The sequence below is a fragment of the Aquarana catesbeiana genome, linkage group LG09 (genome assembly GCF_042186555.1).
Source record: "Aquarana catesbeiana isolate 2022-GZ linkage group LG09, ASM4218655v1, whole genome shotgun sequence".
Lineage (NCBI taxonomy): Eukaryota > Metazoa > Chordata > Amphibia > Anura > Ranidae > Aquarana > Aquarana catesbeiana.
Genome location: NC_133332.1, coordinates 279145840 through 279161052, shown reverse-complemented (window position 1 = coordinate 279161052; position 15213 = coordinate 279145840). Strand labels below are relative to the sequence as shown.

General features: G+C 43.9%; 1 protein-coding gene across 1 annotated transcript in view; it reads left to right on the top strand.

Annotated features, from left to right (window-relative positions):
- Positions 1–15213, top strand: part of OLFML2A (olfactomedin like 2A) — a 532150-nt gene that overhangs the window by 138049 nt on the left and 378888 nt on the right. The window contains exon 2 of the mRNA XM_073600361.1: positions 1–100. This exon is cut by the window's left edge and continues 164 nt beyond it. Coding sequence (XP_073456462.1) covers positions 1–100 — 100 coding nt within the window. The remainder of the gene's footprint in view (positions 101–15213) is intronic.

Sequence of the window (15213 nt, the reverse complement as noted above, 5' to 3'; positions counted from 1 at the left end):
CTGCAAGTGTTCCTGTACTGCACCCCCCTCATCTCTCAACCCTTGTGAAAATGAATGGAAAATGGAGAAAATAAAGAAACAGGCCCCTGAGTTATTCAAGGTATATTATCCCAAAAAATAACCTTCATCTAAAATGAAAATTATCAGTACACCTAAAAATAACTGATAATTTTGTTTTGGTCAAATGTAGAATTGTTGGATATGCTGCCAGTTCTAATACGTAGCCGGAAGTTTGTAGACCCCTGACCATCACAACTATATGCATGTATTGTAAACCTGTTGGAGATGCTGAAACAATTTAAACATAGAAAAAACATAGAAAATCTGTATGCATGTGAAGATAATGCATATCTATCATTGTATTATTAAGGCTTATAGAGGTAGTGTAACATTTCTAGTCAAGAAAAGCTGACATCAAATCAATACAAGAAGAGACTTCAGAATTGTTGTCACTAGTCACAGATTCCCAGATGCAGATTATGCAGTAAAGAGAATTTGTTTATCCATTTTAGTATTGTAGATTCCTTGCCCTCACAGTTTCTGGTCATCCTGGCCAGCATTGATTCTAACCCTATATGTCTATATGCCTAACAGTCTGTAGTTCTGCAAAAAACAAACAAACAAAAAAAAACAGTTTAACCACTTCAAGTTCAGACTGTTTCACCCCCTTCCAGCCCTGGCTATTTTTCATTTATTTTCAGGGACACTATAACTGGTATGGCAGTGATTAGGGACAATATGACTAGTGTAACGGTGATTAGGGACAATATTACTGGTATGGCACTGATAGGGGACACTGAATGTTGTGGCAGTGATTAGGGACACTGACTGGTGCAGCAGTAATTAGGCATACAGACCAGTAGCACTGGTTTAGTGACATTGTACTGCTGTGGCGGTGATCAAAGGCAATTCCTAGCAGCACTGATATACAGTGACATCGGAGCAGGCAGCCATTGATCATCATTATAGCAGTACAATGTCACCATAGTGACACTGTGCTTGCTCTGGTGACAGTATGTAAAAAACATTTTTTTAAAACTTTTTTTTATAATATTTTATCATATTTTCCAAGTATTTTATTGAATTATACAGGAATGGTGTTACAAAGGAGGGTCATATCAAAACAGTAGTAATAAATCATTTAACATATGGGAGGTAAGGTCTCCCAATAATAGAGAAGGGGCAAAATATTTTAACAAGGTAACACAGGTAGTTTACAGATGGTTGACAATGCAGGTATCTGGTCCTCCCAATCAACCCGAGAGGGCTATTCTGAGAGGCAAACAATACAGGTTGTTCAAGTTTACAAATTGATCTAATGATTAATTAGCAACAAAGTAAGAAAATGAGAATCATTTTCATAGTCATTTTGTGATATATTTAGTTATAACTGTAACAACTAAAACACATTATATACTAGGTAGTGCCTTCTCTACTGATGTTGTGGGTCCCTGAATGCAACCTAGAGAGTCTAGCTTAGGCACTCTGAGGGTCGGGGGGGGGGGGGTGGGGTGGTAATGAAAGAGGAGGGAACAGGTAAGAAGAAAAGAGGGGAACCGGGGGACTTGGAGATTGTGAGTTTGGGGTGGATGCTTTCTGCCTCTCACTGAGGTTATATGGTCTTTACCTCAATTGGAGCCAGGTATAACTTTTATGGGGTTGGACTGAAGTAGAGAATATTCTGATGAGTCTTGGAACTGAAACCAGCATGCCCAGATATAGGTAAATTTAGTTGGCGTGTCTTTTGTGATATTGATGAATTCTTCAATTTCTCGATCTGTCTTATGCGTAAGAACCATTCTGCGAGCGATAGAGTCATGGTACCGGGCTCTGTGCCACATCTCCAGCATAGGGGTGAAGTGTGAGGGGAGAATTTATGGAGCTGGATAGGAGTCCTATACCAGCCTGAGAATAGCTTGTAACCCGTTTCTTGTATAGACACATTCACTGAGCCTTTATGTAGGTGGATAAAAATTATTTCCCATTCCTCATCAGAGAGATCTAGGCAAAGTTGTTGTTCCCATTTCTGGCTTTGTCTACTGGACTTCGGGGTGTTTTTGGAGAACAGGAGGGTACGGTATATATTGTGGAGATCGTGTGTTGCTGCAGCGTGGATCTAGAACAAATCGCTTCAAATGGGGACATCTGGACTATGTCCCGGGTGTATTAGGATGGTTGAAGAAATGTCTAAGTTAAACATATGTCCAAAAAGGAAGTCATAGTTATGCATTTAGGATTTGAGCCTTTCATAGCGTATGAGAGAACCCCTGTGGAAAAAGTGTTCTGCGCATATTCGCTTGTAAGGCCAATGCGTGGCTAAGAATATTGAAAAAATGCTGGAGGGAATTCAGGATTGTGTTGGAGGGGGGTGAGAGGTCCTGGGGAGGAAGATATGTCAAATGTTTTGCAAGCTACCTGAAAGCAATGAAGGGAGAGACCTATAAAGGGGTGTTGTTTGAGTTCCCGTGGGGCGTGATGAGTGGGTAGCCAAGGGGCCAGATGTAACGGCACCTTCGCTCCTGAGATTTCCAGTTGAACCCAGGCCTTTGATGTACTGTGTACACTCCAATCCACGAGTCTGTAAGGTGGCATACCAAGCAGTATTTAAAGATATCAGGTTAACCTATGCCACCTTTCAGTTTAGGCAGAGCTAGGATATCATAACTAATTCTGGGGCGTTTCTGCCCCCAAATGAAGCATGCGCATATTTTCCGGTATGTCCTAAAAAGTCTCTGGGAGGCTGAGTGAAATCGCTTGCATGGTGTATAGGATGTGAGGTAAAATGTTCTATACATTTTTAGAATTTAAAATATAACAGAGCAATGCAGTGTTACCATAGTGACAAGGTACTTCTCTGGGGGAGGGATCTGATTTTTTTTATATTTATTTTTTTTTTACACAATGATTGCCTATACAGTGATCATCACTGTATAAGCAATCTGTCTTTAATGGTCTTTGACATCATTCATTATGTTCCCTACTGTGATTGCTGTGAATGGCCACAGCTATCATATGGTACAGGCCCGCTGTGATTTAACTTTTACCATGTGATCACTTTGACCTATCAGACAGATTACAGTAGTAAACAATGGCCTCATGTATGATAGCCATTGTTACTATTGCTGACTGTGATTGCAACAGCGATCACATGGTACAGGGACAATCACATTCTATATAGTGTAGTATAGTGTATGCTTTGGGAATTCTGATAGCAAAAAACAAGACATAGAAACTAGAAATAAACAAAAAGCAGTGGGTAACTCTGCTGGCCAAACTTCAATCATAATTGGCAGTTTAGTTAGAAAGCCATAAAAGGGATATTATAATGTTTTTTTGAATAGGGGATTGCTTGTGGGTTGTCAAATCTAAGATCATAATGTATCGGGCTGTACCCAAAAGTTCTATAAGCTCATTTATTTATCATGAGCGTAAAAACAAAAGTGCCATAAGACACTCAAGACGCTCAAATGTGCACAAAGGATTGTTGAATTAAAATGTCCATACTACATAGTTACATAGTAGGTGGGGATGAAAAAACACACAAGTCCAACCTATGTGTGTGATTATATGTCAGTATTACATTGTATATCCCTTTATGTTGCGGTCGTTCAGGTGCTTATCTAATAGTTTTTTGAAACTATTGATGCCCCCTGCTGAGACCACCGCCTGTGGAAGGGAATTCCACATCCTTGCTGCTCTTACAGTAATGAACCCTCTATGCAGTTTAAGGTTAAACCTCTTTTCTTCTAATTTTAGTGAGTGGCCACGTGTCTTATTAAACTCTCTTCCGCAAAAAAGTCTTATCCCTATTGTGGGTTAACCAATATGGTATTTGTAAATTGAAATCCTAGAGATATTAAGTTCAGTGCTCGCAACTTTTCTTCATAACTAATATCCTCCAGACTCTTTATTAGCTTTGTTGTCTTTCTTTGTACTCGCTCCATTTCCAGTGCATCCTTCCTGAGGACTGGTGCCCAGTCCTGTTATACTGTTATTACAATACTGGGAAAAGACTTCATCCTCCTGGAGAGAGCCCTCCCAGATATTTTTTAGAATATTTTTTATAATTTAAAAAATAACAGAGCAGTGTAATGTCACCATAGTGACACTGTATTTTTCTGCGGGAGGGATTCTGCTTTTTAGAATTTTTTTAATTCTCATAATTTATTTGTTTTTCTTTTTTTGCGCCCTTTTTTATAGTCTCTGCTTTCCAAATATCCCATGCAGCTGTCATTTTCCCATTTTTAAAGTTCTTTCCACCTTGTGATAAGTCCAGTTTTCAACTGTAGTGGGATGACAAAACACAAAAAAGAGCGCAAAGCCACCCTAGTATCTTTGTTTCCCCCTGCATCCTACTCATGTGGGTTCATGTGTCCTCTAAGGGCAGCACTGGCTTGACCGGTCCATGTGCATTAGTATCTGCATGTCGAGCAGGGTGGTAGATAGCCTCGGATGTGCTGCCAGGATCTGGGCAGCTAGGTTGAACATCCACAGCTCCCCCTTCCCCTGTCAGGATCTTGAGTTGGTTATAGGAGTGCGGCTACAGTGGAATCCTTATGCTGTATCTATCTTCACACAATGTGAGTTTTATCATTGTAGTGTTTTACCATATTAAAGCCGAGTTACACTAGGGCGGTTTTGCGCTCTCTTTTGTGTTTTGGCTAGATGTGTTCCTGCCACCCAGAGGATTTTTAGAGACCAGCAGCATACTGCAGCCATGGTTTGAGGATTGCTCTCTTGGCGGTTTAAGTATCTGGCTCTGGGCCGCCTGCCTGGCTGTTGACAGACAGGATCTTCGCTGCCTCTGGATCCTTTGGTGTTTGGTTGCTGGCATGTGTAGTCCATCATTGCCGCGGCCTGGATCCCTTAGAGCAGGGTGGATCGCTGGTTGTATTGGCTGACAAACGGCTTACACCTTCATTTTCAGGTCTGGCCAGGGCCTGAGATAATTTTTTTTTCCTGGGAGGTGGATTGGGTACCCAGGGGAGAATAATTAGTGTACCTACCACGCAGAAAGAGTGCTAACTGTGGGAGGGGCTTGAAACTTACTCACTGTGTATACATTAGCATATATCAAGCCCTTGTACCCAAAAAATATGCTTTAATTACTGTGTTACAAGCAGGAGTCTGACAGACATGTACAGACCTCAGCAAACTGGTTTGTAAAATATGACAATTTTGAAAAGTCTTTCTTTGGCTGAGATGGAGTTCTTCAAGACTTCCTATGAATGGCTGAGCAGTTCTCTTTCCATCTTGATTTTGTTTCAGGAATGGGACAGGAAGTCCCCATCCCAACGCCAGAATATAGCACTGTATACTGTATGTAGCCCATGCTACATACAGGTAATAGAGCGCCCCCAGCATCTGTTAGTGAAGCAAATAGTAAACATGAAGTAAGCTCTTGTTTATACTTTGGGCTAAGCTAAAGGCTGCTGACAAATTGGGGTGTCCAACCTGTTTATGAGCTGCTTTGCCTCTGTGTGTCCCCGGGATCTGTTGCTGCTTCCAGGTGGTCTGTGTTTTCCCTGCACAGCTGCTCTCTCCCCTGGCTCACACTTCTCATTCATCACCTGGCTTTGTACACAGTACTCTCTACTGCAGTCCTCTCTCTACTCCCAACTTCTCATGGCTCCCACCAGCATCTCCTGTGGGCCCCATCTATGACCTCTACTTTCTCAGATTCCCCAGACCTTTCTTCTTGCCAGTGGATGGGGCCAAACCAGACTACCAATGCAGCCAAGCAGAGTTCTTCTCTCCCTCTGCAGTGTTCTATCAGCAGGGATGCCATTAGAAATCATGAGGCCCTACACAGACTACCTGGCAGTGACCCCTCTTGGGCACCCAGAGGTGAATTATGAGCCATTGTGTGGGTGTGGCAAAATTGTGTTAATAGTGTGAGGTGCTTAAAACGTAAGCCTAGTTCCAGAGTGCAGGGTTTAGATGTAATGCACAAAGTGAGCTGAGCATGCGTGGACTGTCAGGGCAGTAAAAACAGGTGGCTGAGGCCCAGTTTTATTACTCCCTGGCCACCCACCTAACATTTAAAATACAGCTTGAGAAGTTCTGTTCATATGCCATGGCTGCAACACTTTCTGTCACAGCTGTGAAAAATTTAACACGGCATGTTGAGTTGATTAAACCACCCAAGTCAATGGGGCTGTACCATAACTGCAAGCCAAAGACGTGGCTTGTAATTCCAAAATTCCTAACACAAATAGACTTAGATTTAGTATTAGTATTGGCACCATTTATATACTGCCATTCGGAAAAAACAGGCATTCAGGGGGCATCAGGATCACCCCTGACAGCGTCAACATAGCTGCACTCTGAAAAACGATCCACTGTGGATCGCTTGTCATCCTTTTGGCTAGTGTGAACCCAGCCTAACAACAGCCATTGTAATGCCATCAAAATTATGCTGACACCTATGCTTCACAGGTGTCAGGTTACTTTTACCCTGTTAAAAAGACAGGAATATTTGTGGCATTACAATGGTTGTTGTTAAGGGGGGTGGCATTTCTTAAGACCCCATTCACACAGGGACGACTTGTCAGGCGACCTAGTCGCCTGACAAGTCGCCTCCCGTTCTGTACTATGGAGCCGTTCTAAGGGGAGCGACGCAAGTCGCTCCGACTTAGAAAAAGGTTCCTGTACGACTTCGGGGGCGACTTGGGGCGACTTGCATAGACTTCTATGCAGAAGTCGTTTTGCAAGTCGCCCGGCCATTCGTTTGCAGGTCGCCTCGCTGAGGCGACCGGCAAGTCGTGTTGCCCCTGTGTGAATGGGGTCTAAAGCTCTCTGTGTTTCCTTAATTTCTACTGGGCAAAACACTTCTCTCCTCTCTCACCTTGATCAATAGAGGACCTTCACAACAGGCAGTTCAGGTGCTTGAGTGCATTTTTCCCCTCCACATCAGAGCTGCCACTCAGATTTGCTCCATCCCACATCTGCACTACAGGAAGCCTGTAGGTTTTGCTTGCAGTGAGGGACAATGCACTTTGCATACCCTTTGGATGAGAAGGCAGCAGGAGATGGCGCAGCCTGTAGGCTACAGGCTGCACAGCCCACTGCTGCCTCCTCAGCCAATAGGTAGCTGAAGCTTCCTCAAAAGTCTCTCCCTCTTAACATCACCTGGGATACCCCGATGCCCAATGGGCGGCGGCATGTTAGTTTTCTTACGCAAGTGTAGGAGACCTCCCTGCTCCCCCTTTATCTACGCTCTTGGGTCTGGCTCACCACCATCCAGCTTCTTGTGTTCTCTGGCCAGTGTTGTTGCTGCCTGTAATTTTACTTTTAATAAACTTTGTTAATTTTGATCTAGTGCCTTGGTTACCTGTTTGTATTCATCATGAGAGAAGTGTCAAATTTTTAGTTTTCAATTTTACCCATTTTCCAGGTGACTATGTCATGCGTAAAAGCAATTGTCTGGCCTGGAAAAAAAATTCTATTTCAGAGCAAAAAGTCTCAGGCGTCTTGTTTTTGTACACTCGATAAAGTGTCAGTGTTCTTTGCTAAGGGAATCAATGGGGTTGTCTGCAGGATTACTGAAATGATCTCTGTAATTAGTGACTCCCTTATCTTCTAGTGCTTAAATATAAATTTGTTCTTTTTTTCTTTATCCCGATTGATGCATTTTATAATTCACTTCTATTTTTCCATCACCTAGTACAGATTTTTCCATTTAGCCAGAAATGTGCTCTTGACTGTGGGGACCAACACCAATAAAAACAAACAAGAGGATGCACAGGCCTAGTGCATTATCCCACAAATTGGAGCCACCACAAAAGAAGCGGCTCTGAGGAAGAAGGAACTTCTTCAAAACGCGTCAGCCTGCAGGGACCCTGGTGAGGTCCACCCCATGTTGGAGACAGTTCAGTCTGGTACTACTAAGCCATGGAGGTGTGGCTTGATGAGCGCTTTTAAGTCAAATTTTTGTGAGTAGTTCTTTTTTTTCATATATTTTTATTTCAATTTGCGGGATAATGCACTAGGCATGTGCTCCCTCTTTTGTTTATTTGTTGTTTCAGTGGTCATAGGACATCCCCAGTCCAAGAGGGCAGCAAGGCGTCAAGAGATTATCCATATGTGCTGTGGAATAGTACTTATAACCTACTGGGCTATCATATATATAATACAATGATATTCCCGCGCTACCAAATGTGTGCGTTTTTTAACAATATGCTGCAACACTGAAGGAAATATCAGAACCCAGAAAATATATAAAGTGAAGGTAGTGCTGCCCTATCAACCTAAATACTGTGCGTAATAAAGTGCAAGAGTGCTCAATAAAAGATATAGTTGAAAGAGGCAATGTTCAAAGGTCAAAATATATCCAATCCTAGGCAGTATAAAAACGTATTGCATGCCCTGCGGTTTCTTCGGATAAAACAATAAAAGTGTATCAATAAGACAATAAAAGTATATCAAACACTCAAATGATTCTTCATAGAACGGTGATAGAAAATATATCCATATGGTGTACAAATGAAGTGAAAAAACAGTGCTCAAAAGAAGGTGCACTAAAATTTCAATAAATCCTGAAGGAATAGGTAAAATCCTAAATGGCATATAAAAGCATACAAAAAAGTTACCTTCATATAGGTATATGCTGCAAATGTTCTTATAAGTGAAAGCAAAAAAGATAAGTAGTGTCCATATAAGGTAATCCCTCTGATGAAGTCACATGACAGTGACGAACACATGCGGGAACATGAGGCACCAGAAGTGACCTGGGCGAGCTCGCAGCTCTTTTGTTATATGCCTGTTTGATATGTCTTATTGTGAGTACCTTGATTTTACTTTTACTGTTTTGCCAATAAACATTTGGAAATACTACACTATCGTGCATCCCTCTTTACATCCCCCCATGCCCCATTGCGAGGTTCATTGGATGCGGACACACCAGGGACAATAGGGGGACTCTGATTTCAGACTAGAGACACACACCAGTGGGATACCATACTGGGAGGTTGCCAAGAAACACATTGAAATATACCCACATGCTGTTACCTTACAGCGGTAAGGTAAGGGTACATCTATACATTACTCTGCACAGGAACCAGGAAGTCACCTATCATCAGCACTTTATGCCAGAGGATCGTCACCAGCACCGGCACTTTGTCATTTTATGTTGACACTGCTAAATATACAGCCACTTACCTACTTTGCACCTTATATGGGCACTACTTATCTTTTTTTGCTTTCATATGAAGGAAACTTTTTTGTATGCTTTTATATGCTGTTTAAGATTTTACCTATTCCTTCAGAATTTATTGCAATTTTAGTGCACCTTCTTTTGAGCACTGTTATTTCACTTCATTTGTACACCATATGGATATACAGTATCTCACAAAAGTGAGTACACCCCTCACATTTTTGTAAATATTTTATTATATCTTTTCATGTGAGAACACTGAAGAAATTACACTTTGCTACAATGTAAAGTAGTGAGTATACAGCTTGTATCACAGTGTAAATTTGCTGTCCCCTCAAAATAACTCAACACACGGCCATTAATGTCTAAACCGCTGGCAACAAAACTGAGTGCACCCCTAAGTAAAAAATTGCCCAAATTGGGCCCAAAGTTTCAATATTTTGTGTGGCCTCCGTTATTTTCCAGCACTGCCTTTACCCTCTTAGGCATGGAGTTCACCATAGCTTCACAGGTTGCCACTGGAGTCCTCTTGATGACATCACGGAGATGGTGGAAGTTAGAGACCTTCCACTCCTCCATCTTCTGTTTGAGGATGCCCCACAGATGCTAAATAGGGTTTAGGTCTGGAGACATGCTTGGCCAGTCCATCACCTTTACCTTCAGCTTCTTTAGCAAGGCAGTGGTCGTCTTTGAGGTGTGTTTGGGGTCGTTATAGACCTTCCACTCCTCCACATGTTCGAATACTACCCTGAGGCCCAGTCTCTGAAGGGAGGGGATCATGCTCGTCTTCAGTATGTCACAGTACATGTTGGCATTCATGGTTCCCTCAGTGAACTGTAGCTTCCCAGTGTTGGCAGCACTCATCCAGCCCTAGACCATGACACTCCCACCACCATGCTTGACTGTAGGCAAGACACACTTGTCTTTGTACTCCTCACCTGGTTGTCGCCACACATGCTTGACACCATCTGAACCAAATAAGTTTATCTTGGTCTCATCAGACCACAGGACATGGTTCCAGTAATCCATGTCCTTAGTCTGTTTGTCTTCAGTAAACTGTGGGCTTTATTGTGCATCATCTTTAGAAGAGACTTCCTTCTGGGACGACAGCCATGCAGGCCAATTTCATGCAGTGTGTGGCGTCTGGTCTGAGCACTGACAGGCTGACCCCCCAACCTCTGCAGCAATGCTGGCAGCACTCATACCTCTATTTCCCAAAGACAACCTTGGAAATATGACATTGAGCACGTGCACTCAACTTCTTTGGTCGACCATGGTGAGGCTTGTTCTGAGTGGAACCTGTCCTGTTAAATCGCTGTATGGTCTTGGCCACCATGCTACAGCTCAGTTTCAGGGTCTTGGAAATCTTCTTATAGCCTAGGCCATCTTTATGTAGAGCAACAATTCTTTTTTTCAGATCCTCAGAGAGTTCTGTGCCATGAGGTGCCATGTTTAACCACTTCAATACCAGGCACTTAGACACCTTCCTGCCCAGGCCAATTTTCAGCTTTCAGCGCTGTTGCAATTTGAATGACAATTGCGCGGTCATGCTACACTGTACCCAAACAAATTTATTATCATTTTGTTCCCACAAATAGAGCTTTCTTTTTGTAGTATTTGATCACCTCTGCGGTTCTTATTTTTTGCGCAACAAATAAAAAAAGACCGAAAATTTTGAAAAAAAACGTTTTTCTTTGTTTCTGTTAAAACTTTTTGTAAATAAGTACGTTTTCTTCTTCAATGACGGGCACTGATATGGCTGCACTGACGGGTACTGATACAGCGGCACTGATGTGCACCGATGAGGTGGCACTGATGATGGGCACTGATAGGCGGCACTGATGGGCACTGATAGGCAGCACTGATGGGCACTGATAGGTGGCACTGGTATGCAGCACTGATGGGCACTCATACAGTACCTGACCGCGAGATTGTGTTTCCAGCGCGATACCATCGTGCTGGTTCTAGGCGACAGGGTACTGTGCATGTCGCGCTGGCTCACTCATCGGGAAAGGAAACCTTTGTTTTGGCCGTTGGTTGTCGGGGTCTGCGGGCGGGGGCTTATCGGAATCCGGGAGCCCCCTTCAATAAGGGGGCCCCCAGATCCCAGCCCCCCACCCTGTGTGAATGAGTATGGGGTACATGGTACCCCTACCCATTCACCTAGGGAAAAATGTCAATAAAAAAAAAACACAGTACACAGGTTTTAAGAGTAATTTATTAGGCAGCATTTATTTATTTCCCAGCATGTGCAGGGTACTCTGGCATCTATGACGCCAGAGTCCCTGCGCATGCTGGGAACATGACGTCACAAGGGGACGGGGTCACCGCCTATATAAATGGCTCCGCAGCTCACACGAAGCATTCCAGCCTGAGAGAGCGTTGTGTCAACATCGGAAGAAGAGAAGAAGAGGCAAGACAGCGGCGACGAGACAGCGGCGACAAGACAGCGGCAGCAGACCGGGCCCCTCGCTGGCAATAGAGCTGGAAGAAGATAGCGGCGGGGCCCGGGAGAAGAGGCGGAACACTGGGAGAAGTCGGAAGGAGACCCCCCGAAGTCGGAAGAAGACCCCGGAGCTGCCTAATAAATTACTCTTAAAACCTGTGTACTGTGTTTTTTTTTTTTTTTTTTTTTTTGACACCTTTTCCCTAGGTGACCCTACCCTACCCTACCCTACCCTACCATGTACCCCATACTCATTCACACAGGGTGGGGGGCCCGGGATCTGGGGGCCCCCTTATTAAAGACCCCGACAACCAACGGCCAGGGTTGTCGGGAAGAGGCCCTTGTCCTCATCAACATGGGGACAAGGTGCTTTGGGGTGGGGGGGCCTCGCAGGGCACCCCCCCTCCCCCAAGGCACCCACCCCCCCATGTTGAGGGCATGCGGCCTGGTACGGCTCAGGAGGGGGGGGCGCTCGCTCGTCCCCACCCCCTTTCCTGGCCGGCCGGGCTGCGTGCTCGGATAAGGGTCTGGTATGGATTTTGGGGGGACCCCCACGCCGATTTTTTTCGGCATAGGGGTTCCCCTTACAATCCATACCAGACCTAAGGGCCTGGTATGCTCCTGGGGGGGGAACCCACGCCGGTTTTTTCATTTAAAATTTGGCGCGGCGTTCCCCCTCAGGATTCATACCAGACAGCTGTCAGCACTGCCTGTCCTTCATCGGGGAAGGAAAACAAAGTTTTCCTTTCCCGATGAGTGAGCCATCTCAGCGCTGGCTCCTGCGACGGAGCTCGCAGGTGTCAAATCTCGCCGAGAAATGCGGCAAGATTGACACAATATCGCGGTCACCTACTGTAGGTGGCACCAATGGGCACTCATAGGCGGCACTGATGGGCATTGACTGGTACTTATGGGTGGCACTGATAGGTGGGCACCGATGGGCACTGACAGGTGGCACTGATGACACTGATTGGTGGCACTGAATAAACTGATTGGTGGCATTGCTGGGCAGACCTGAAACATATTGGTGCCAATCAGTGCCCATTTGTGGGCACTGATTGGCACAGATTGGGCACATTGGGCACATGTGGATGGCCATGGGGTACATACCTGGCCATTCACATGTTGCCCCTTCCCTGGTGGTCCTAGTGGCGATCCCTGGTGGTCCAGTGTGGTGATCTGAGGGGGGGGTTGCGCTGATAAACAATCAGCACAGACCCCCCTGTCAGGAGAACCGCCGATCGGCTCTCCTCTATTCGCGTCTGTCAGACGCGAGTGAGGAAAAGCCGATCAACGGCTCTTCCTATTGACATCGTGATCAGCCATGATTGGACACGGCTGATCACGTGGTAAAGAGCCTCCACCGGAGGCTCTTTACCAAGATCAGTGGAGCGGGCGCGCGGCAGCATGTTATCCTGCTGGACATCATATGACGCCCAGTCAGGATAACTGAACCACTTCCCGGACGTCAATCCGCTATAGGCCGGGCGGGAAGTGGTTAACTTCCAGTGACCAGTATGAGAGAGTGAGAGCGATAACGCCAAATTTAACACACCTACTTCCCACTGACACCTGAGACTTTGTAATGCTAAGTCACATGACTCTGGGGAGGGAAAATGGCTAATTGGGCCCAATTTAGACATTTTCACTTAGGGGTGTACTCACTTTTGTTTAGACAATAATGGTTGGTTGTTGAGTTATTTTGATGGGACAGCAAATTTACACTGTTATACAAGCTGTACACTCACTACTTTAACTTAGTAGCAAAGTGTCATTTCTTCAGTGTTGTCACATGAAAAGACTTAATAAAATGTTTACAAAAATGTGAGGGGTGTACTCGCTTTTGTGAGATATTGTGTGTGTGTGTGTGTGTGTGTGTGTGTGTGTGTGTGTGTGTGTGTGTGTGTGTGTGTGTGTGTATATATATATATATATATATATATATATATATATATATTACACTGTGTGTATACAGTGGGGATGGAAAGTATTCAGACCCCCTTAAATTGTTCACTCTTTGTTATATTGCAGCCATTTCCTAAAATCATTTAAGTAATTTTTTTTCCTCATTGATGTACACACAGCACCCCATATTGTCAGAAAAACACAGAATTGTTGACATTTTTGCAGATTTGTTAAAAAAGAAAAACTGAAATATCACATGGTCCTAAGTATTCAGACCCTTTGCTGTGACACTCATATATTTAACTCAGGTGCTGTCCATATCTTCTGATCATCCTTGAGATGGTTCTACACCTTCATTTGAGTCCAGCTGTGTTTGATTATACTGATTGGACTTGATTAGGAAAGCCACACACCTGTCTATATAAGACCTTACAGCTCACAGTGCATGTCAGAGCAAATGAGAATCATGAGGTCAAAGGAACTGCCTGAAGAGCTCAGGGACAGAATTGTGGCAAGGCACAGATCTGGCCAAGGTTACAAAAAAATTTCTGCTACACTTAAGGTTCCTAAGAGCACAGTGGCCTCCATAATCCTTAAATGGAAGACGTTTGGGACGACCAGAACCCTTCCTAGAGCTGGCCGTCTGGCCAAACTGAGCTATTGTGGGAGAAGAGCCTTGGTGAGAGAGGTAAAGAAGAACCCAAGAAGCACACAGAACTGTGGCTGAGCTCCAGAGATGCAGTCGGGAGTTGGGAGAAAGTTGTAGAAAGTCAACCATCACTCCAAGATGGTGAGAAATAAGATTCTCTGGTCTGTTGAGACCAAGATAGAACTTTTTGGCCTTAATTCTAAGCGGTATGTGTGGAGAAAACCAGGCACTGCTCATCACCTGTCCAATATAGTCCCAACAGTGAAGCATGGTGGTGGCAGCATCATGCTGTGGGGGTGTTTTTCAGCTGCAGGGGCAGGACGACTGGTTGTAATCGAGGGAAAGATGAATACGGCCAAGTACAGGGATATCCTGGATGAAAACCTTCTCCAGAGTGCTCAGGACCTCAGACTTGGCTGAAGGTTTACCTTCCAACAAGACAATGACCCTAAGCACACAGCTAAAATAACGAAAGAGTGGCTTCACAACAACTCAGTGACTGTTCTTGAATGGCCCAGCCAGAGCCCTGACTTAAACTCAATTGAGCATCTCTGGAGAGACCTAAAAATGGCTGTCCACCAACGTTTACCATCCAACCTGACAGAACTGGAGAGGATCTGTAAGTAGGAATGGCAGAGGATCCCCAAATCCAGGTGTGAAAAACCTGTTGCATCTTTCCCAAAAAGACTCATGACTGTATTAGATCAAAAGGGTGCTTCTACTAAATACTGAGCAAAGGGTCTGAATACTTAGGGCCATGTGATATTTCAGTTTTTCTTTTTTAATAAATCTGCAAAAATGTATACAATTCTGTGTTTTTCTGTCAATATGGGGTGCTGTGTGTACATTAATGAGGAAAAAAATGAACTTAAATGATTTTAGCAAATGGCTGCAATATAACAAAGAGTGAAAAATTTAAGGGAGTCTGAATACTCTCCACTGTGTGTGTATATATATATATATATATATATATATATATATATATATATATATATATATATATATATATGTATGTGTGTGTATATAATATATATATATATATATATATATATATATATA